Source organism: Ranitomeya variabilis, chromosome 8 (genome assembly GCF_051348905.1).
Source record: "Ranitomeya variabilis isolate aRanVar5 chromosome 8, aRanVar5.hap1, whole genome shotgun sequence".
Classification (NCBI taxonomy): domain Eukaryota; kingdom Metazoa; phylum Chordata; class Amphibia; order Anura; family Dendrobatidae; genus Ranitomeya; species Ranitomeya variabilis.
This window is the reverse complement of record NC_135239.1, coordinates 201,704,822-201,730,319: the sequence shown is the minus strand read 5'-3', so window position 1 is coordinate 201,730,319 and position 25,498 is coordinate 201,704,822. Positions and strand designations below refer to the sequence as shown.

Genomic DNA, 25,498 nt, shown 5'->3' with positions numbered 1-25,498 from the left:
AATTTTGAAAAGGTAGACAATCCCATAATATCTATTTTTTGGGTGTCTTAGTAGGTATAGGCTCATCACATAATGTGTAAAAGTTCTAACAATATTTACATTCTATTAACATAAGAGAAATATAGCTGAATGGCAAGTAAAGCTATTCAAAAATATTCTTTGCTATTCTCACAGTAAGTGAATATGCCTGGTGATAAATAATCCTTATGTTCTGTGAGGCGATGGTAATTTCCTGCTCACAATACCCTGATGTGGAACCACTATAGTGCCACCTCTGGAGCCTTATCTTCTTCATGCTTTTTTGTTCATCCATTCACATCACCACTTCAGCTGAAGAGGGGGCACGTGAAAAACAGAAATGGAATGAAATAACCTTGTAAACTCCTCTTCTCAGAACTGTGACTTCTGCTGCTGATGTCTCTTACAACCAATGAACAGAAGAGCTGGGACTAGTGGGTGTGGGTGCGGAATTTACTGCTTGTCTCCTACCCTGTGATTGGCACCTACTACATCATTGTGCTGAGCTTTATCTTGCTCTCTGAGTCATGGAGGATGGTTTGAATGGCAAGCCGAGCTTTATAACAGCTCAAGTAACTGGAGAAAGTCAGGGAGTCAGAACACACTTTCTTCAGCTCCTGCAAAGCCACCAAGACTTCTCCTCAGACCCATCATCTACTCAACAATTGTTCTTCTGTTGAGCATCTGGTCTCATTTGGACGTCCCCCAAGGAGCTTCTCTCGGATCTATATAATTCCCATCTCCATCTTCACAATTATTATGAGAAAAGTACAGTTACTATCACTCGTCTTTGGCGCTTTCCTACTCCTAACATCTGGAGAAACTGCAGTCATCACTGGGGTAAGTACTAAAAAACATCTAAAAAAAAAAAAGAAACAACAGATTTAGAAGACTGCTACTTAATCTAGACCAGGTTTTTATTTTCACCATATATTATGCATACCAGCCACATTCTTTGAGAAGAGCACCTTTTATTCTTGACAAGGTTTTCATTTCCACCATATATTAATTATCTTCTTTTAGAAGACAATACTCCTAGAAGACAATTTTTCAACTCAACTGTTGTGGCTTCAAAGAGGTATTACCATGAAGTTCTATTAGCTCTTGTGGATCCTAAAAATTAGTGTTTTTCCTAGAATGACCTGTCTTTGGTTGAAATCTTCTCTTGCATACTGGACACTTTCTTTGAGACATCCACCCCTAATCTAGACAAGGTTTATTATGCATACTGTCCATCTTTTTCCAGGTTACTATGCCCCTAGAAAACCACTTTTCAGTGCAATTGTTGATGGTCGTCTCGTTGAGGTATTATTACGAAGTTCTATGAACTCTGTTAGACTCTTCGTGATCATACAAATAGTGTTTTTCTAGAATGTCCTATCTTTGGTTGAGGTCTTTTCTTTCAGTTTCACAGTGATGTTTCTCCCCTACAGTAATTTGAGGTCCTTTTGTTTGAGTCTACCTGATACCAAAAGGACCATATATTGTTTTTAAATTCCCAAGGATTTCATTTTGGCTGAAGAATAAGCGGTTTGTCATTATTAGAACTTTATGGGGGACTTTAAATTATCTATATACTTTATGGAACATTTTTCCACCCGTTGTTCATTTGATGAACTACTTCAAGCTTAAGCTTGTACTCGGAAAGCTTAGGGACTACAGAATGGATGAAGAATCAGTAATGTACTTTATCTCAACTAGAACAGGAGCAATATCTCATCCAACAGTCCTACAACTGAAAGATGGGTGACCAGGTCACCAGAAAGTCCTACTAAAAAAGATGGGTGACCAGGTCACCTTTGACGTTTGAGGTCCCTAGCTTTTGTCTGGAAACATAGATAGCTTGTCTTATTGTTCCCCTATAGTTCTCCGATACCCATGTGCACTGGGATCCCATGCTTGCTTGACCTAGAAGCCAAGAATTTGGTGTTGACCCTGGTGCCAATTTTCATAATGTTCCCAAAACCCATGTAGAACTCCACAATCACAGACTGAGGAAAAACAAAATGTTGAGTCTGGTTTAATGGGAATGTCGATTAACTTGAGTCTTTCCTATTCTTACTAATTGTCTAAACGTAGGCACATAGACTTTATACCAACATTTTGGCTACCTAGTCTATATTTGATTCATGAGACCTCTTGCTACATGTGTGTTCCAGTCTTTTTTTATTCTACTAGGATTTTACTCCTTGGATTTACCATTTTCTATGTAAACAACACTCAGCCGACTGGGATTTTCCATTTCCTCAGTGTAAATGTAGTAGCCTCTTGCTTGACTCGACTTCCGCAATTGAAGAATCATGAAATTCTCCGGGAGGGTTTTTAAAATTAATTATGACTAATTATAGGGTTTGCGAAATTGAACTAGACCGATAAATTAAACCACACACACAAAAAAAAATCCCAAAATATAAATTAAAAGAAAGAAGGCAATAAAAAAGCAGCATCTGGGGAAGCAAATGGATTAATAGTGGTCACAAATCAACCATATAGTTAATAGAATGGGTGACAAGAAATGAAGGATCAGTTGAGAATTTAGGATATCTGAGGATCTATGCCATAGATCGCCATCACTATTAAATAAAGGATATTCTGCAAAAATCTATATTTTGGTTATTTACTAAAATATATCCAGATATCTGTATCTCCGCTAATTACTGGATTTGGGATCATTTCGGTCAGAGAACACAATGTTACTTTGAGCGTAAAGCAATTGTGGAGGGAGGACAAGTAATATTATCACGTTAACGCATTCACTAAATCACTATTAGCACATAGCTATGGAATATTGTGATTTTACAGTAATAACTCAGTAAACTTTCTCCAATCCGGCATACTTAGCACCAGAAAGATTCTGTGTTTTAGCTAGTCATAAACAAAATAAAAATAATAATCTAAAATATGATAATTTTTTTCATCAGTCTCATCATTTTTTTTATACTTAAGATATGTGCTAGAATCAAGTTCCAGACATTTACAATTTTTTCCAACTTTAGCAATTTCTGGGTTATTTTTTTTTAAATTCAATTATTTTTATTTATTTATTTTTATTTTGTATTGATTAATTTTGTATTGTATCTATTTAATTTACTTGGTTGTTGTTAATAGTAATAATAATAATATTATTACTTGTTATTTATCCATGGTAAGTGACAACACCAAGGACGACCCATCACTGATTTTGCGCAACCATTATGTGGTCTGCAATAGACTAACTACTCATTATATAGTGAATTAATATACGGTATATTATATAGGGTCAGTGAAAAGTCAGGGGACACCACCATAGTTGCAGAAATGTGGGGTAGGTCAGGAATATGTAAGAAGAAAGCTTTCCACAAAAGGAGAGCTTGGGGAAAGTTTTGATTTTAAGACCAGTAATTAATGGGTTAATGGCCAAATCCACATGATTGGGTAATTTGTGTAATCTGAGTGGCCATTGCTTTAATACATTACGTGATGCAGGGAAGAAACATTGCACAGATAGGATAAAGTGTTCCCTGCATATTTACGGTGTTTGTTACAAGCTTCATTGGTTTCCTAGAAATCCACTTTACATATTGCGTTTGAGACAGTCTCATTACTTTAAATGACATGGGATATGCGCTGTTTAAAGAAAACGCCAAGACGTCACATCTGTCCATAGGTTCTGTCTAGTATTGCAGCTCCAACAAAGGGATTTTCTGGGATTTTTTATTTTTTTTTTTACATTTGCCCAGGAGCACAGAATGATCTAAAATAAAGAAATAGGTATAACCTTGGCTGCCCCCGCATTGTGACTTCTGTGGTACTGGAAGTGATGATGTCATGTACATCTATCATATGACCGCTGCAGTCAATCACAGTCCTTAGAGGTCACATGCTGTACATGAAAACATGATTGGCTACAGCAGTGAGTTAACTTCCTTTGTGGGGGCGCAAGAAAGGCTGATGATTCAAAGAGTGAATGATACTTTTTCATTTTACTTCTAGACAAAATGTAACATTTTTTAGATAACACAAAATCCACCATTCACAATAGGTGATGTCACAGCTCACCTCCTCCTCCTGTACAATGACCGATAACACCTCTATATACAGTAGATAACACAGGATCCACCATTCACAATAGGTGATGTCACAGCTCACCTCCTACTCCTGTACAATGACTGATAACACCTCTATATACAGTAGATAACACAGGATCCACCATTCACAATAGGTGATGTCACAGCTCACCTCCTCCTCCTGTACAATGACTGATAACACCTCTATACACAGTAGATAACACAGGATCCACCATTCACAATAGGTGATGTCACAGCTCACCTCCTCCTCCTGTACAATGACTGATAACACCTTTATATACAGTAGATAACACAGGATCCACCATTCACAATAGGTGATGTCACAGCTCACCTCCTCCTCCTGTGCAATGATTGATAACACCTCTATATACAGTAGATAACACAGGATCCACCATTCACAATAGGTGATATCACAGCTCACCTCCTCCTCCTGTACAATGACTGATAACAATTTTATATACAGTAGATAACACAGGATACACCATTCACAATAGATGTCACAGCTCACCTCCTCCTCCTCCTCCTGTACAATGACTGATAACACCTCTATATACAGTAGATAACCCAGGATCCACCATTCACAATAGCTGATATCACAGCACACCTCCTCCTCCTGTACAATGACTGATAACACCTCTGTATACAGTAGATAACACAGGATCCACCATTCACAATAGGTGATGTCACAGCTCACCTCCTCCTCCTGTACAATGACTGATAACACCTCTATAGTAGATAACACAGGATCCAATCACTACATGTGATGACAGCTCACCTACCCATAGTCCTCCATATACTATTATGCACGACCCGTAGTCTTCCATACTGTATAATGCGCTCCCCGAAGTCCTCCATGGTCCATACAGTATAATCAGCCCCATAGTCCTCCATACAGTAAAATGCATTCTCCATAGTCCATACAATATAATGCTCTCCCCATAGTCAAGTATGATGCACTCCCCATAGTCCATACAATATAATGCTTTCCCTATAGTCCATACAATATAATGAATTCCTTGGTCCTCCATACAGAATAATGTACTCCCCATAGTCCTCCATACAGTTTAATGCACTCGTCATAGTCCATACAATAAAATGCATTTCCCAGAGTTCTCCATACAGTATAATGCACTTCCCATAGTCCTCCATACAGTTTAATGCACTCCTCATAGTCCATACAATATAATATGAGTCGCCCGCCAGGGCAGTGGGGTACTCTGTATCGGATCCGGTCACAATTAAAGGGGTGTTCACGGTGCCTGCGACCCAGTCCGTGGCCCTGGGCACTGAAGTAAAAAGGGAAAGTCTTTAAAGGGTTTAATAAAGTTTGTATTCGTGACGCCACCTGTGGTTCTCAGTCAGAGGTGACTGACACTGCTTAAAGGGGTCCTCTGGGGTGATGTTACTGCAGCAAGATGGTGACGCTTCCCACAGGTGAAGCGGGGTCCCCAGGGCTCCCAAGGTGTATAGCAAGGATGGTGTGGTGGATGCCGGCTAATAAATAGGGGACACAGAGTTGTAAAATCTTTACCTGGTTTACTGGTCGAATCAGGCCACAGTCCAGGGTACCAGCAACAGGTGGTGATAAGGTCCGGCCGGCTTGGAGGCAAAGGTAGATCCCTCTCCCAGGTGAGGTCCGTAAGCCTTCCTACTCATGCTCGTATGCGAGGTCCTTGCTGCCTGTGGCTTCCATACAAGGTCCTCTCACTCCTGTCCTGGGACAGTTACCCGTATGGTGGGCAGTGCAAGCCTTTTTATAGGGTCTCTATCATGAACCGGGCTCTTCATGTACTGCTGCACCTTCAGGTGTGGGCGCGGGCAAACTACATAAAGTCATTTACACTCCGGTCCTGCTGTGCAACCTAGAGTACAACCCAGCCTCGGGCTCCCGGACCCCGGTTCCTGCCCTTCAGCTCAGAGGGTGCCCGGTCACAGTTCCCTTCTAAGCTCTTTCCTTCTCTTGTGCTCCTTTCCTCAGATGCTCACTACATTACAACCCTTCATGCTATCTTTCTTTCCTGGAGCTGCAACTCAGTCCTGGCTGCACGGCTCCACTCTGTGCCCTCACTCCTCTACTGTCTGCTACAGACTCCTTCTCTCTTGGTCTCTCTGGACCAACTGTCTAACTCCTCCTCCAAACCAGAATACATAAAGCTTGGGAAGCTCCCCTGAATCCGGGTTCAGAGCTCCCCTTCTGGCCTGGATTCAGAATGTGTTGCATGTAGGTGCGTTACCTGGTAAAGGGAATTCTCCTTCCCTCCAAGCATGATATTACCCTCTCCAAAGGGAAGTGTCATGATCTCCATGGCCAGAGAACTAGCATAAGCCTCTATAGGAACAAGCTCTTGGAAGATGTAACTGTACTGACCATGAACTAAACCTACCGCATCATCTAGAAGTAGCCAGGTAGCATGTCCTACTTTTTATCCCTATATGCCCAGCGCCGGCCGGAGAACTAAATAATGCTAGCAGAGGGAAATATAAGACCTGACTCACCTCTAGAGAAATGCCCAAAAGGAGACAGAAGCCCCCCACATATATTGGCGGTGAAATGAGATGAAACAACAAACGCAGCAGGAAAATAGTTTTAGCAAATTTGAGGTCCGCTTTCTAGATAGCAGAAGACAGAAAGCATACTTTCATGGTCAGTAGAAAACCCTAACAAAACACATCCAGAAATTACTTTAGGACTCTGGCATTAACTCATAATACCAGAGTGGCAATTCCTGATCAACAAGAGCTTTCCAGACACAGTAACGAAACTGCAGCTGTGAACTGGAACCAAAATACAAAAACAAAACATGGACGAATGTCCAACTTATCTAGTAGATGTCTGGGAGCAGGAACAAGCACAGAGAGGCTTCTGATAACATTGTTGACCGGCAAGCATCTAACAGAGAAGCCAGGTTATATAGCGACACCCAGATCTAATCAGAACAGGTGAACAGGGAAGATGATGTCACAAGTTCAATTCCACCAGTAGCCACCGGGGGAGCCCAGAATCCAAATTCACAACAGTACCCCCCCCTCAAGGAGGGGGCACCGAACCCTCACCAGAACCACCAGGGCGATCAGGATGGGCCCTATGAAAGGCACGAACCAGATCAGAGGCATGAACATCAGATGCAGTGACCCAAGAATTATCCTCCTGGCCGTATCCCTTCCACTTGACCAGATACTGGAGTCTCCGTCTGGAAACACGGGAGTCTAGGATTTTTTCCACAACGTACTCCAACTCACCCTCAACCAACACCGGAGCAGGAGGCTCAACGGAAGGCACAACCGGTGCCTCATACCTGCGCAATAACGACCGATGAAAAACGTTATGAATAGAAAAGGATGCAGGGAGGTCCAAACGGAAGGAAACAGGGTTAAGAATCTCCAATATTTTATACGGACCGATGAACCGAGGCTTAAACTTAGGAGATGAGACCCTCATAGGGACAAAACGAGAAGACAACCACACCAAATCTCCAACACAAAGCCGAGGACCAACACGACGGTGACGGTTGGCAAAAAGCTGAGTCTTCTCCTGGGACAACTTTAAATTGTCCATCACCTGCCCCCAGATATGATGCAATCTCTCCACCACCGCATCCACTCCAGGACAATCCGAGGATTCCATCTGACCGGAGGAAAATCGAGGATGGAACCCCGAATTACAGAAAAACGGGGAAACCAAGGTGGCAGAGCTGGCCCGATTATTGAGGGCGAACTCCGCCAATGGCAAAAAAGCAACCCAATCATCCTGGTCAGCAGACACAAAACACCTCAGATATGTCTCCAGGGTCTGATTAGTCCGCTCGGTCTGGCCATTAGTCTGAGGGTGAAAAGCAGACGAAAAAGACAAATCTATGCCCATCCTAGCACAAAATGCCCGCCAAAATCTAGACACAAATTGGGTTCCTCTGTCAGAAACGATATTCTCAGGAATACCATGCAAACGAACAACATTTTGAAAAAACAGGGGCACCAACTCGGAAGAAGAAGGCAATTTGGGCAGGGGAACCAAATGAACCATCTTAGAAAAACGGTCACACACCACCCAGATGACAGACATCTTCTGAGAAACAGGCAGATCTGAAATAAAATCCATCGAGATGTGTGTCCAAGGCCTCTTAGGAATAGGCAAGGGCAACAATAATCCACTAGCCCGAGAACAACAAGGCTTGGCCCGAGCACAAACGTCACAAGACTGCACAAAGCCTCGCACATCTCGTGACAGGGAAGGCCACCAGAAGGATCTTGCCACCAAATCCCTGGTACCAAAAATTCCAGGATGACCTGCCAACGCAGAAGAATGCACCTCAGAGATGACTTTACTGGTCCAATCATCAGGAACAAACAGCCTATCAGGCGGACAACGATCCGGTCTATCCGCCTGAAACTCCTGCAAGGCCCGCCGCAGGTCTGGAGAAACAGCTGACAAGATAACTCCCTCCTTAAGAATACCTGTGGGGTCAGAGTTGCCAGGTGAATCAGGCTCAAAACTCCTAGAAAGGGCATCCGCCTTAACATTCTTAGAACCTGGTAGGTACGATACCACAAAATTAAACCGAGAAAAAAATAATGACCAGCGCGCCTGTCTAGGATTCAGGCGCCTGGCGGTCTCAAGATAAATCAAATTTTTGTGGTCAGTCAATACCACCACCTGATGTCTGGCCCCCTCGAGCCAATGGCGCCACTCCTCAAACGCCCACTTCATGGCCAAAAGCTCCCGATTCCCAACATCATAATTCCGCTCAGCGGGCGAAAATTTACGGGAAAAGAAGGCACAAGGCCTCATCACGGCGCAGTCAGAACTTTTCTGCGACAACACTGCCCCAGCTCCGATCTCAGAAGCGTCGACCTCAACCTGAAAAGGAAGAGTCACATCAGGCTGACGCAACACAGGGGCAGAAGAAAAACGGCGCTTAAGCTCCCGAAAGGCCTCCACAGCATCAGGGGACCAATTAGCAACATCAGCACCCTGTCTAGTCAAATCGGTCAATGGCTTAACGACATCCGAAAAACCAGAAATAAATCGACGATAAAAGTTGGCAAAGCCCAAAAATTTCTGAAGACTTTTAAGAGAAGAGGGCTGCGTCCAATCACAAATAGCTTGAACCTTGACAGGATCCATCTCAATGGAAGAGGGAGAAAAAATATATCCCAAAAAGGAAATTCTCTGAACCCCAAAAACGCACTTAGAACCCTTGACACACAGAGAATTAGACCGCAAAACCTGAAAAACCCTCTTAACTTGCCGGACATGAGAGTCCCAGTCATCCGAAAAAATCAGAATATCATCCAGATACACTATCATAAATTTATCCAAAAAATCGCGGAAAATATAATGCATAAAGGACTGGAAGACTGAAGGGGCATTAGAAAGACCAAAAGGCATCACCAAATACTCAAAGTGGCCCTCGGGCGTATTAAATGCGGTTTTCCACTCATCCCCCTGCCTGATCCGCACCAAATTATACGCCCCACGGAGATCAATCTTAGAGAACCACTTGGCCCCCTTTATGCGAGCAAACAAATCAGTCAGCAACGGCAATGGGTATTGATATTTAACCGTGATTTTATTCAAAAGCCGATAATCAATACATGGTCTCAAAGAGCCGTCTTTTTTTGACACAAAGAAAAAACCGGCTCCTAAGGGAGATGACGATGGACGAATATGTCCCTTTTCCAAGGACTCCTTTATATATTCTCGCATAGCAGTATGTTCAGGCACAGACAGATTAAATAAACGACCCTTTGGGTATTTACTACCCGGAATTAAATCTATAGCACAATCGCACTCACGGTGCGGAGGTAGTGAACCCAGCTTGGGTTCTTCAAAGACGTCACGATAATCAGACAGGAACTCAGGGATTTCAGAGGGAATAGATGATGAAATGGACACCAAAGGTACGTCCCCATGAGTCCCCTTACATCCCCAGCTCAACACAGACATAGCTCTCCAGTCAAGGACTGGGTTGTGAGACTGCAGCCATGGCAATCCCAGCACCAAATCCTCATATAGATTATACAGCACTAGAAAACGAATAGTCTCCTGGTGATCCGGATTAATACACATAGTCACTTGTGTCCAGTATTGTGGTTTATTATTAGCCAATGGGGTGGAGTCAATCCCCTTCAGAGGAATAAGAGTTTCCAAAGGCTCTAAATCATACCCACAACGATTGGCAAAGGACCAATCCATAAGACTCAAAGCGGCGCCAGAGTCGATATAGGCGTCAGTAGTAATAGATGACAAAGAGCAAATCAGGGTCACAGACAAAATAAATTTAGATTGTAAAGTGCCAATGGAAACGGATTTATCAAGCTTTTTAGTACGCTTAGAGCACGCTGATATAACATGAGTAGAATCCCCACAATAGAAACACAACCCATTTTTCCGTCTAAAATTCTGCCGCTCGCTTCTGGACAGAATTCTATCACACTGCATGCTTTCTGGCGTCTTCTCAGTGGACACCGCCAGATGGTGCACAGGTTTGCGCTCCCGCAGACGCCTATCGATCTGAATGGCCATTGTCATGGACTCATTCAGACCCGCAGGCACAGGGAACCCCACCATAACATCCTTAATGGCATCAGAGAGACCCTCTCTGAAAGTAGCCGCCAAGGCACACTCATTCCACTGAGTAAGCACAGACCATTTACGGAATCTTTGGCAGTAAATTTCAGCTTCATCTTGCCCCTGCGATAGGGACATCAAAGTTTTTTCTGCCTGAAGTTCCAAATGAGGTTCCTCATACAGCAAGCCCAAGGCCAAAAAAAACGCATCCACATTGCGCAACGCAGGATCCCCTGGTGCCAATGCAAAAGCCCAGTCTTGAGGGTCGCCGCGGAGCAAGGAAATCACAATCCCAACCTGCTGTGCAGAGTCTCCAGCAGAACGAGATTTCAGGGACAAAAATAGCTTACAATTATTTCTAAAATTCTGAAAGCTAGATCTATTCCCTGAGAAGAATTCCGGCAAAGGAATTCTCGGCTCAGATACCGGAGCATGAATAATAAAATCTTGCAAATTTTGTACTTTCGTGGTGAGATTATTCAAACCTGCAGTTACACTCTGAAGATCCATTATTAACAGGTGAACACAAAGCCATTCAAAGATTATAAGGAGAGAGAAAAAAAAGAAAGACTGCAGCATAGACAGACTGGCAAGTGATCCAATTAAGAGCACAGAGGAAAAAAAAAAAAAAAAACTCTCAGCAGACTTCTTATTTCTCTCCTTTCTCAGCCAAGGATTTTAACCCTTTAGTGGGCCGGTCAAACTGTCATGATCTCCATGGCCAGAGAACTAGCATAAGCCTCTATAGGAACAAGCTCTTGGAAGATGTAACTGTACTGACCATGAACTAAACCTACCGCATCATCTAGAAGTAGCCAGGTAGCATGTCCTACTTTTTATCCCTATATGCCCAGCGCCGGCCGGAGAACTAAATAATGCTAGCAGAGGGAAATATAAGACCTGACTCACCTCTAGAGAAATGCCCAAAAGGAGACAGAAGCCCCCCACATATATTGGCGGTGAAATGAGATGAAACAACAAACGCAGCAGGAAAATAGTTTTAGCAAATTTGAGGTCCGCTTTCTAGATAGCAGAAGACAGAAAGCATACTTTCATGGTCAGTAGAAAACCCTAACAAAACACATCCAGAAATTACTTTAGGACTCTGGCATTAACTCATAATACCAGAGTGGCAATTCCTGATCAACAAGAGCTTTCCAGACACAGTAACGAAACTGCAGCTGTGAACTGGAACCAAAATACAAAAACAAAACATGGACGAATGTCCAACTTATCTAGTAGATGTCTGGGAGCAGGAACAAGCACAGAGAGGCTTCTGATAACATTGTTGACCGGCAAGCATCTAACAGAGAAGCCAGGTTATATAGCGACACCCAGATCTAATCAGAACAGGTGAACAGGGAAGATGATGTCACAAGTTCAATTCCACCAGTAGCCACCGGGGGAGCCCAGAATCCAAATTCACAACAGGGAAGGCAACATCACTGTAACAACCGGTTACCTGGGGTTTTACAAATGCATTCCCCATAGTTCTCCATACAGTATAATGCACTCTCCATAGTCCTCTATACAGTTTAATGCACTTCCCATAGTCCATACAATATAATGCATTCCCCATAGTCCTCCGTACAGTATAATGCACTCCCCATAGTTCATAAAATATAATGCCTACCCCATAGTTCTCCATACAGTATAATGCTCTCACCATAGTCCTTTATAAAGTGTGATGCAGTGACCCATGCTGCAGCTAGGGGGCACTGTGTGTGTTCCTCGGGATACGCATGGAGGCGTATCTGTAATGGTGATAATGAAACAGTGTCCGGCATGATTGTAAATGGCCGGTATGTGTTGCAGAGGGAGTCTGCGCTGTAAGCCTGAAGTAATGTTGTTGTTCTGGGACCTGTAGTCCCACAAGTATTTGTATCGTTTGTAAAGGGAGGCTTGCAGGGTTAGCTGGAGAGCTGGGCAGGTCTGCCTAACCACACACACCTCCCACCTATGGGAGTGGTTACAGGTACATAATGTGACCATGGTGTGGTCACATGGTCTCTGTGATGGAGAGTGTGTAGGCCCTGGACGGCTTGTGTGTTGGGAGGTCCTGTGCATGGTCCGGATCCCTGAATAGCGCACTGAGAGGCAGTGGACCTGAAGACTAGTGTGTTGGGAGATACTGGGAGTAGGATCGGATCCCTGAATAGTGCACTAAGAGGCCTGTGTTGGAAGATCCTGGGAGTAGGACTTTCTGAAGAGTACATGGGAGAGGCGTGTATGCAGAGTCTGTGATGGCACTGCAATGGGCGAGCTACAGCTGAGGATCTGGACTGGCAGGTGGCCTGGTGAGCAATGGTCAATGGACAATGGTCCAAGATGGTGATCCCAGTTCGGCAGCTTCCCTGAGAGAGAGAGTACCGACAGGAGACAGCGTGTGGAGCAGGAGCTCCTGGAAGGTAACCCAGAGTATGGGGAACTGTGTGCACTGACAAGGGGTCAGTAATGAACTGTGTGGTCTCCCACGGTAACTGGACGAAGTGAGGTCCGGCGTGTTTAGAGACTGCGAATCAATGTCGTGTGCGCTATATGAGTAGAGACATTGATACGGTGTACGGACACCCCTGGGAACTAGTCAAGGAGGGCTGGCGGGTGTACTGAACTGTGAGTTAAAGCTGTATATGAAGTATTTAAGTTAAAGCTGCAATTTAATGTCATCTGTTGGTGCCTATTGTGTTCCATGAAGTGTAATGGACTGTGCATGACCCAGTTGATGATGCCATAATAAACCGCATAGACTGTTTAATAGAGAAAATCGTGCCTGTGTGACTGAATCCCGTTGCTAAGTGAGTGTCCCCCAACACATGCAGTAAGCGCTATCTCACAACAGTAATATGGCCATCACAAATTTCTCACTGTTAAAGAGAATCTGTCACCCCCTGAGATGTTTCTAAGCTATAAATATGGGCATACAGGTGATAGAATTGTTCAAATATTCCTACCTGTATGCCTCATTGCTGTGGTCTTGTTGTCGAGATATCATCTTTTAATGCTGTATATATTAACAAGTTCTTACATGCTCCGGGGTGTGCGGTGCCGGAAAGAAAACTCTGCCTCTAGTGTCCATTTGCGCACCACCCCCCTCCCATCAGCGTCACAGTGGCCTGTGACGTGCACTGGTGGCCCCGGAAACCTGCGCCTGCGCCCTGCAATAGTTTGATTATATTTACCATTTCTGTCCTTCTATAGGAACTGGCGTAATTGTTCTTCTGCGCAGGCGAGTCACTGCTGCTTCAGTAGCACTTCCGCGCTGACCCCGGGCCCCCGGCTTAAGGGCCCCATAGCAGTCGTGTGGCATGCTGCCATTGGCGGGTCACCACTGTTCTAATCTTGTACAATTAAAGCTAAAATAAAGTGTGAAATCAACCAGCTCCGCTATATCTGGTGTATTGTATGTATTGTATTCGACAAAAATATTAATGGCTGACTAATGATCCTGTAAACAACACATTCTCCATTCACCTTGATCAGTAAAATCTTTCTGATCTGAATATGTTTTTGTCGTTTTTTTTCTGCCGTACAAGGACTATGCACATAATGGCATTCCTTAGACTTTTGTTTCATGATGCATTTTGTTTTTTTCATTTTTTTTTTTTTTACTTTCAGGCATGTGAAAGGGATCTACAGTGTGGAGGAGGGATGTGCTGCGCTGTCAGCCTCTGGATAAGAAGCTTACGGATGTGCACTCCTCTTGGCAATGAAGGGGATGACTGCCATCCATTAAGTCATAAAGTAAGTGCTCACCGATAATTAATTGTCATGGCTGCTAATTCTTCATAATTGAGGATTAAAACACCAAACAAATTGACTTTATTGGCGGGGTACATGAGCAATTGAAGGACTCGTGCTCACAAGCGTATTACTGCTCAATATAAGTGTATAGGACACATAGGACAATACTAATGAGTCTTATTTTTTGCAAGAAAAAGAGCATAGGGGCTTCATGCGTCTCCAGCCTCTATGCACATGACTATAGGATGTGTATGGGGCCCAAAGGTCCATGCACAGACCAGGTCTGGAAACACATCACCATATGACCCTCAATATGGTTCTATGAACCATAGTACATGTGCCATAAATTGGAACAATATAGGTAACATGACCCTCTATGGAAGCCTCATATGACCTTGCGCACTATCCTTAGAGTGCTTTCACGCTGCGTTTCGGCATCCTTTCAGTGGCCCCGTCGAGGCTTACATCTGAAATTCCCCGTAAAATGGAATTTGGACATATGCGCCGATGGGGCCATAGACTATAGTGGTGCTGGCAGAGCAAACGTGAGCTTTGCCGTGCATCATTTTCGAGGCTGACACTCAGACATAATAGACTGTGTCCGAGTGTCCACCTCCAGTAGGCATATACGCCCGAAAATTATGCATGGCAGAGTGCACGTATCATGCGTATGCCGTCGGCTTTTTTTTCTTGTACACATCTCAAAGAAACCAGGAAATTCATCATCTAAGTACAGTAAATTCAAAGCCACAACCCTCAGAATAGGAATATATAGTGATAGATAGATAGAGTAGATATTTAGATAAAATAGATAGATATATAAAATAGATGGATGACATGTAGAAATTTAAGGTTAAAAGCACCCTACAGATAATAAACTTTCACCCCATAGTGCCTTTCATGTGCACTAAAGGGTATTTAGCCTTATTCAACCTATTAAATAATTTATATTTTTAATAACCACCTAAGGCCTCTTTCACACTTCAGTCTTTTGGCGTCAGTCTGAAACCGCCATTTTCCTCAAATAGCGGATCCGCCATTTTTTTTGGCGGATCCGCTATTTTCCCATAGACATGCATTAGCGACGGATTGTGGCGGATGGTCGTCCGTTCTATCCGCCATGCGACGGATCCGTCAAAATTTGGCGGACGTTGTCTAGACATTGACGGACATTATAACGTTTTTTGTCTGCGCCGAAATGGCGGTTCACGATGGATCCGTCGCGTCCGCCATTCCATAGAATGTCCAATAAATTGCAAAAGAACAAAAAGAAGCCGCACAGCTGTAGAGTCCTGCGAGACGTTTAGCCGGAGACTGATCAATCAATGGTTAATCCGGTGCATGACAGGAGGTGCTTAGCGTAGAATAACATAGGATCAAACATTGGTGGATATAGAAAAATACGCCTGAGCACTCACCGGTCCTGGAGTCAAAGATTCCTTTGTTAAATATCCATATACATCTTCACGGCACGGGGGAACAAGGCAGTGTGAGGAGTGTGCAGGAGGAGACGACGGCCGTTTCGCGCGCCCGTCGTCTCCTCCTGCACACTCCTCACACTGCCTTGTTCCCCCGTGCCGTGAAGATGTATATGGATATTTAATAAAGGAATCTTTGACTCCAGGACCGGTGAGTGCTCAGGCGTATTTTTCTATATCCACCAGTGTTCATTCCATAGAATGGCCGCCTATCGGCGACAGATCCGTCGCGACCATCATTTCGGCGGATCCGTCGCCCCAATCCGCTTTTTCAATTGCGCATGCTCCAAAAAGTAGATACTTTTCCCAGACAACCACCAAGTAACTGATCCGTCAAAAAATCGGATCCGTTAGAACCGTTTTCTCAACAATTGTGACGGATCCGTCGATCCGTCACTATGTCGGAGCTGACTGACGCCAAACAACTGAAGTGTGAAAGAAGCCTAAGGGAAAGCTGACAGCTGCGGACTTATTTTTTCACGCTGGGAAGGGTCAGATAGCGATGGACCTTCCCAGCCTGATAATATAAGCCTGCAGCTGTCTGCTTTACCTTGGATGGTTATGAAAAATAGTGGGGACCCTGTCATTTTTTTAATTAATAGGTTTAATACGGTTAAACACCCTTTAGTGCAACATGACAGGCACTAAATTGTGAAAGTTTTTTTATATGTAGTAGGGGGCTTGTGAAACAGAATATCTATCTATATATAAGATGGCTTTAATATATGTAAAATAGCTTTATGCAGGTGATGGGAAAAAAAAATATAAAAAAAAAATCACAAACTTGCATGACATAAGTTGAACCATACAGATTCCACAAGTCCAACTTTTCAGGAGAAACATATTTTTTTATACGTTAATGTGAGCGAGCCCTTATGAACAGAGTTTGCTCCGATCACAGCAGTTTACACTTTTAGATGCTGTGGTCAATCATGTTCGCCGCTTTAAAGAGGATAGAAATGGGGAAGGTGCCCCTAGAAGCACTGTAACGTGATTGCAAGGTGTGAATTTTATGGTCACTGCAAACCAGGGGACCTACTGAAAGTTCCTACGTCTGCGTCTGGGGAAATTATTACAAAATCGTAAAAAATAAAAATATTTTTAAAATGTAAATATATAAAATTAATTTCACTCCTTTTTTCAAAACATGGAATAAAATCTAAAAAAAATAAATAAATAAATAAATAAATATATATATATATATATATATATATATATATATATATATATATATATATATATATATATATAAAAAGCATATGTAGTAATTCCACATAAGTAACTATGTGAAACCATACAAAACAGGAAGGAAAAAATAAAATATAGAACAAGCAGTTTTGCTATTTTTTATTCACCTCGACCTCACCCCCAAAAAATGAACTAAAAAGGGTATACGAGTAGTATGAACCCTTAAAAAATAATGAAATAAAAATCTATCTTTTTTTTTCTTATATATTTACTTCACCTCAAAAAAAAAATTGAATAAAAAGATCAAAAAGTGGTATGGTCCAGTGATAACAGTAAAAACTGCAGCTAGTACCGCAAGAATAAAAAAGCGTCTTGTGAAGACAAGGAGGAAAAAAAAATCAAAAGTGAAAAGGGCCAACTGTAACACACCGAAGGGCAACATAAAATTGGAGCTGTCCCTAATTTTAGCTGCCTGAAATGGAGGGTCTGGGCCTCATCTGGAAAAAGAAAATGTAGGCCTTGTTGTCAGTAGCAACCAATCAGTGCTCAGCTTTCATTTGACCAGAGCACATAACTAGATGAAAGCTGCACTGTGATTGGTTGCTATGGGCAACAAAGGCAATTTTACTATTATACGGTTTAGATATTTCCAATGTTTGTCACAAAAATAAAGGCCTTTCAGTTGTTGTAAAACCACTACTCCCAGCATGGGCCTGACAGGAATATGCTGGAAGTTGTAGTTTTCAAGAAGGTGGACAGGCAGAGGTGGCAGAGCACCATTTTCCACAGACATTTATAGATAATAAACTACGTTATGTTGCTTCATTTAGGGCACTTATTTACAAGGGTTTCACACCAGATCATTTTTCCTGTCCTTGCCTTTCACATTTACGTCAATTGGCAGCTAATGGCGCCCGTATTTTTTCAGAAGGAAGAGCAATGCCGGTGATATCACTAACCAATTACTGTGATTTTATATTTTTCCGATGACATGAGGGCATGTATTATTTTTGGGTGTGTGGGACCCTTCATTTTAGGCCAGTTTCACACGTCAGTGTCTCCAGTACGTGAGGTGACAGTTTCCTCACGTACCGGAGACACTGACACACGTAGACCCATAAAAATCAATGCATCTGTGCAGATGTCATTGATTTTTTGCGGACCGTGTCTCCGTGTGCCAAACACGGAGACATGTCAGTGTTCGTGGGAGCGCACGTATTACACGGACCCATTAAAGTCAACCTTCTCCGTGTGCAGTCCGTGTGGCGTGCAGGAGACAGCGCTACAGTAAGCGCTGTCCCCCCCACATGGTGCTGAAGCCGCCATTCATATCTTCCCTGCAGCAGCGTTTGCTGCATAGAAGATATGAATAATAGTGTTTAAAAGAAAGATCTATGTGTCCGCCGCCCTCCCACCCCCTGTGCGCCCCCCCGCTGTTCTGAAAATACTCACCCGCCTCCCTCGCAGTGTTCTGTGCTGGCCGCCCCTTCTACTGTATGCGGTCACGTGGGCCCGCCGATTAGAGTCATGAATAGGTGGCTCCACCTCCCATAGGGGTGGAGCCGCCTATTCATGACTGTAAATGAGCGGCCCCACGTGACCGCATACAGGAGAAGATGGGGCCAGACCAGGAAGCAGCGACAGCCAACGAGGGAGCGGGTGAGTATTTTCAGAACAGCGGGGGGGGCGCACAGGATGGACACATAGATCTTTATTTTAAACACTATTATTCATATTTTCTCTGCAGCAAACGCTGCTTCAGGGAACATGTGAATCGCGGCTTCAGCTCCAGATGCTGGTAGTACGTGTGGTACCCAGCACGGTGCGTGTGGTACCCAGTGGGCACACGGGCGGCACACGTGTGCCACACTGATGTTCACCAGAAACGCAGGGGCACACGGACACGGATAATTCCGGTACCGATTGTTTCCGGTACCGGAATTATCTGGACGTGTGGGACAGCCCTTACCATATAATTTACTGAAAATGGGAGGAAAATTTTCAAATGCAGTGAAAAAGTGAGGAAAATGCAATTCCGTGATTTTTTTTATTTATTTATTTTTTTTATAGCGTTCATTATGTAGTAAAAATGACCTGGCATTATGGCTCTCAAGATCAGTGTGATTACAGCAATACCAATTTTGCATCGTTTCATTTTATTTAATTTAAGAGGTGAAATAAATCCAGAAAAAAAAATGTTCACCATTTCTGTCTATGGAGATTGTCTATTTTTTTGCATGGCAAGACGTAGTTTTTATTTGTATTATTTTGGGGTATGTCCAATTTTGTAGCGCTTTTATTGCATAATTTGACAAGGGAAAAAAATGGCAATTTTGGCACTTCAACTATCTTTTTTTATGGTTATTGTAGATTAGGCTTTGGTGGAAGTAGTGACATAAGATTATATTATATATATACAGTACAGACCAAAAGTTTGGACCCACCTTCTCATTTAAAGATTTTTCTGTATTTTCATGACTATGAAAATTGTACATTCACACTGAAGGCATCAAAACTATGAATTAACACATGTGGAATTACATACTTACAAAAAAGTGTGAAACAACTGAAATTATCTATATATATAATTGTCTAAGGGGTACTTCCGTCTTTCTGTCTGTCTTTCTGTCTGCAACTTCCGTCACGGAAATCCCGCTTCGCTGATTGGTCTCGCCAGCTGCCTGTCATGGCTGCCACGACCAATCAGCAACGGGCACAGACCGATTAGTCCCTCCCTACTCCCCTGCAGTCAGTGCCCTGCGCCCGCATACTCCCCTCCAGTCACCGCTCACACAGGGTTAATGCCAGCGGTAACAGACCGCGTTATGCCGCAGGTAACGCACTCCGTTAACGCTGCTATTAACTCTGTGTGTCCCCAACTTTTTACTATTGATGCTGCGTATGCAGCATCAATAGTAAAAAGATCTAATGTTGCAAATAATAATAATAATAATAAAAAAGGTTATTCTCACCTTCCGACGTCGCGGCTGTTCTCGGCACTCCGCACACAGGCGCCAGGACTTCAAGGGACCTTCGGAAGGTGAGTATATGTTTATTTTTTATTTTACGTATTTTTTTAACCACGCATATAGTGCCCACATTGCTATATACTACGTGGGCTGTGTTACATACTGCGTGGGCTCTGTTATATACTACATCTCTGTGCTATATACTATGTAGCTGGGCAATATACAACGTGGCTGTGCAATATACAACGTGACTGTCCAATATACTACGTGGCTGTGCAATATACTACGTGGCTGTGCAATATACTACGTGCTCTGTGTTATATACTACGTAGCTGTGCAATATACTATGTGGCTGTGTCGGTTCTGTTATATACTACGTCGACTGTGCAATATACTACATGCCCCTACAATATACTACGTGGCTCTGCTATATACTACGTCGCTGACCAATATACTACATAGCTGTGCAATACACTACGTGACTGTGTTATATACTATGTGGCTGTGCAATATACTACGTACTTGTGCAATATACTACGTGGCTCTACAATATACTACGTGGCTATGCTATATACTATGTGGCTCTGCTATATGCTATGTGGCTGACCAATATACTACATATCTGTGCAATACACTACGTGGCTATGTTATATACTACGTGGCTGTGTTATATACTACGTAGCTCTGCAATATACTACGTATGCTGTGTTACATCCTACGTAGCTCTGTTATATACTACGTAGCTATGTTATATACTACGTTGGTTGTGTTATATACTACGTCACTGTGAAATATAGTACGTAGCCTGCGCTATATACTACCTACATATTCTAGAATACCCGATACGTTAGAATCGGGCCACCATCTAGTGTCTTATATTCTAGGTTCTTCAAAGTAGCCACCTTTTGCTTGATGACTGCTTTGCACATTCTTGGCATTCTTTTGATGAGCTTCAAGAGGTAGTCACCGGGAATGGTTTTCAATTTACAGGTGTGCCCTGTCAGGTTTAATAAGTGGGATTTCTTGCCTTATAAATGGGGTTGGGACCATCAGTTGTGTTGTGCAGAAGTCTGGTGGATACACAGTTGATAGTCCTACTGAATAGACTGTTAGAATTTGTATTATGGCAAGAAAAAAGCAAGCAGCTAAGTAAGAAAAACGAGTGGCCATCATTACTTTAAGAAATGAAGGTCAGTCAGTCCGAAAAATTGGGCAAACTTTGAAAGTGTCCCCAAGAGCAGTGTCAAAAACCATCAAGCGCTACAAAGAAACTGGCTCACATGAGGACCGCCCCAGGAAAGGAAGACCAAGAGTCACCTCTGCTTCTGAGGATAAGTTTATCCGAGTCACCAGCCTCAGAAATCGCAGGTTACCAGACGCTCAGATTAGAGACCAGGTCAATGCCACACAGAGTTCTAGCAGCAGACATATCTCTACAACAACTGTTAAGAGGAGACTTTGTGCAGCAGGCCTTCATGGTAAAATAGCTGCTAGGAAGCCACTGCTAAGGACAGGCAAGAAGCAGAAGAGACTTGTTTGGGCTAAAGAACACAAGGAATGGACATTAGACCAGTGGAAATCTGTGCTTTGGTCTGATGAGTCCAAATTTGAGATCTTTGGTTCCAACCACCGTGTCTTTGTGTGATGCAGAAAAGGTGACTGGATGGACTTTACATGCCTGGTTCCCACCGTGAAGCATGGAGGAGGAGGTGTGATGGTGTGGGGGGGCTTTGCTGGTGACACTGTTGGGGATTTATTCAAAATTGAAGGCATACGGAACCAGCATGGCTACCACAGCATCTTGCAGCGGCATGCTATTCCATCCGATTTGCGTTTAGTTGGACCATCATTTAGTTTTCAACAGGACAATGACCCCAAACACACCTCCAGGCTGTGTAAGGACTATTTGACCAAGAAGGAGAGTGATGGGGTGCTACACCAGATGACCTGGCCTCCACAGTCACCAGACCTGAACCCAATCGAGATGGTTTGGGGCGAGCTGGACCGCAGAGTGAAGGCAAAAGGGCCAACAAGTGCTAAGCATCTCTGGGAACTCCTTCAAGATTGTTGGAAGACCATTCCCGGTGACTACCTCTTGAAGCTCATCAAGAGAATGCCAAGAGTGTGCAAAGCAGTCATCAAAGCAAAAGGTGGCTACTTTGAAGAACCTAGAATATAAGACATAATTTCAGTTGTTTCACACTTTTTTGTTAAGTATATAATTCCACATGTGTTAATTCATAGCTTTGATGCCTTCAGTGTGAATGTACAATTTTCATAGTCATGAAAATACAGAAAAATCTTTAAATGAGAAGGTGTGTCCAAACTTTTGGTCTGTACTGTATATATATATTTTTGAGGCATTCAAAAATGACAGTTTTTTTTTTTTAAAGAGTAAACAACTTCAGGAAATGCTCCTTTATTATTTATTTCTTTATATGTAAAATTTGGAGAGAGGAATACGCTTCAAAGAAGTGGCATGTATTTCCTTTTTTTTTTTTTTTTTTTTTAACTGGCGTTATTCAAAACCAGAAGAGGGGAAAAAAAGCTAGAAAACCTGAACTTGTGAGCAGCAAAGTAGGAATTTTTAAGGTTTTTTTTTGTTTTAGCTGATCCACTGCAAAAAAACAACTCCTCAAAGAAGTCTATGTGAATATACCTTTAAAAGGAAGCAATCATCAGAAAATGATCTATTCAATCAGGTTTTTGTGTTAAGAATTTTTATTTTTACATATGCCAATTTTTTTTTGCATATCACAATCTGTATTAAAAATATTAAGCAGAAATCTTGCAAATTTTCGTAGAGACTTTTTGTGATTGGTGGATCCCGTGTTGACAATTGTGTATAGAGGTGTTTTCCTTTCATTGTAATCCTGTCTTTGATGATAATAAGACTGCGGAAAACTTTTCTTGAAAAAGTCAGAAAGTCTAAAATATCCCCATTAGTCCGTGTGAAAATTACAAAATTGCCAATTTTGTTTTTATAATTTGTAAAAACTTTTTAAAAGTGCATATAACACAACAACCTGATTTAAAGGGAACCTGCCATGTCTCCCGTCACTATAAACCTGCAGATATAGAGTTAATCTGCAGGTTCATAGAATTGCAATGTTGTTCGGCCTCCTTACTGAATGCGCAGCTACAGGGAGAAAATTTATTTTATTCTTCCAAGGAGGCGCCGGCTTTAAGCCCTAGTATGCCTCTCTCTGTTGTGTCTGGAATATGCATGTATGTCGTTGTATGCCATCATTTTATGAGATGGGACTACCCCTTTAAATATATGACATATATAAGACATGTTGGAGATGGGGGGGTGAAGTTTTGCCATTAGTCCATAATGTCATCTGTGCTTTTTTATTTCCGCAGACCCCATTTTTTGGAAAAAGAATGCACCACACCTGTCCATGCCTGCCAAACCTGGCCTGTACAAAGCTGGATGACGCCACGTATAAATGTTTGCCGTTCCTAAAGAGCAACGATATATATTTTTAAGAGGTTCCAGCGATGAAGGAAACGTGATTGTGAAGGATGGGTTCCTGCTGCCAAAAGTTTTAAAAAGTTTTTTGCAAACTTTTTGTTTCCCCCATGTCGAAAGCTAAAGACTCATTAAAATAGCGAAACATGGCTGACAGCAGCCAATCAGAGCTCAGCATTTCTGTCTGTTATTTGCACAGAATAGTGATTCCTGATTGGTTCCTGTGCCATGGACACTTAAGAAGATGACATTGGTGAGATCTCCGCTGGTTCCCAGGATGAGAGGGCCATATAAAGAAGTTTCATCCCTTTGGTACAGCACAGAGATTTATGGCGAAACCTTAAAGTCATTGATCCGCCTAGCCTTCAGCTTAAGCGGACCATACACATTAACCCCTTAAAGAGCAAGTGATTTTTCATTTTTGTGCATCTGTTTTTTTTCCCTCCTTTTATTCCTAGAGCCATAACTTTATTTTTTTTTCTGTCCACATAGCCATAGGAGGGCTTGTTTTTTTTTTTTTTGTTTTTTTTTGGGACCAGTTATGCTTTTGAGTGACACCATCCATCCATTTTATCTTGTAATGTGCAGGGGAAAAAAAAGACCAAGTGTGGCGAAATAGCCAAAACAAAAAAAAAACAACAATTCAGTAATTTTTTTTTGGGCTTTTTTTTTATTTTTTAATTTACAGCATTCATTTTACTGCAAAACTGATTCTCCGGCTCAGTACAATTACGGAGATACCAAACGTATATTTTTTCTTCTATTTAAAATGGTGAAAAAAAAAATTCTGAATTTTTTTTTCGGCTTGTGACGCCATTTTCCAAGAGTCGTAACGTTTTCAATTTTCGGGATATGGGGCAGTGTAAGGGCTTTTTTTTTGTACCACGAGACAATGTTTTTGTTAATATAATTTTGGGATGGATACAATGTTTTGATCACCTATTATTACATTTTTATGTGTTGTTACAACAGCTGAAAAAAAACACAATTATGGCATTTTTGGATTTTTTTTCTCGCTACGCCGTTTACTAATCGGATTAATTTATTTATATATTGATAGATCGGACTTTTACGAACTTAGCGATACCAAATATTTGCATTTTTTTTATTTTTTTATTTCTTAAATTTTCAATGGGGAGAAAAAGAGGCGATTTGGACTTTTTGATTATCACAAGCATCATCTGCCGGGAAAGATGTCGGCTCGGATCAGTGTGAGGGAGACGACTTATGACGGACATAGTACATCATATGCCTTTAAGGGGTTAAATAAATGAGATAACATTATGTGTAGGAAGCCTGACAACAGATTTCAGAATAAATGAGGATTGTACATATTGGATTTCAACATGCCCAATCCTTTGCAATGTTGGGAGCATAGCCGCTTGGAGAAGTTTGTCTCCTTCCTTTCATCTTAGGTGTATGGCCATCTTTGGAGTATTCGATCAGACATCTCTTAGTAGTGCCAAAGGGATTTTTGAACACTACAGAACCTTTTTAATCTATAACATACCAGAAAATACTTTTTCCTAGATTTTTGATATGGCCAAAATTTTTTTAAATGGCCAAACATTTTACTTACCCCCCTATAACGGTCAGTAGTGTTGTTGCATTTATGACTGTCATTTGAAAAAACTTTTGACAAGTTTTGATGGGTGGTGAGACCCCCAGTAATGGCTAAAATGAAGTTGCAGAAGTGATCAGCCGCGCACAGCTCCCCTAGGAGACTGACTCCATAGACTTGTTTCAGGTGCTCCTTTAGCGATCGGGTGAGGTCTCACCACCCCAGAACACCTCTCATCAAAACTTTAAAGGGGTTTTGCAAAATCATAAGAAAAGGGTTCGACCCCCCCATATACAAAAATCATTTTTTGCAAAAGGATTTCATGAAAAATGTCGCACCGTTTGTTTCTCTTTTATTTCCCCGCACATTCATCCCTGGCTGCAGGTTGAGAGGTAACTGAGAATCCGTCAGCGAGCTGGTTTTGAGGAGGAGT

General features: G+C 42.3%; 1 protein-coding gene across 1 annotated transcript; it reads left to right on the top strand.

The window, feature by feature from the left end:
• Positions 1-290: 290 nt before the first annotated feature.
• Positions 291-24,132, top strand: PROK2 (prokineticin 2). The gene is made up of 3 exons (XM_077278238.1): positions 291-858; positions 14,269-14,394; positions 23,396-24,132. Exons 1-3 carry the CDS (start codon positions 778-780, stop codon positions 23,519-23,521), a joined length of 333 nt encoding a protein of 110 aa, XP_077134353.1. The 5' UTR covers positions 291-777; the 3' UTR covers positions 23,522-24,132.
• Positions 24,133-25,498: the final 1,366 nt, after the last annotated feature.

Coding starts and splice junctions, on each gene's coding strand:
- PROK2 (XM_077278238.1), top strand. CDS start 778: ATGAGAAAAGTACAGTTACTATCACTCGTCTTTGGCGCTTTCCTACTC. Junction 859..14,268: donor AAACTGCAGTCATCACTGGG/GTAAGTACTAAA, acceptor TTTTACTTTCAG/GCATGTGAAAGGGATCTACA. Junction 14,395..23,395: donor GCCATCCATTAAGTCATAAA/GTAAGTGCTCAC, acceptor TTATTTCCGCAG/ACCCCATTTTTTGGAAAAAG.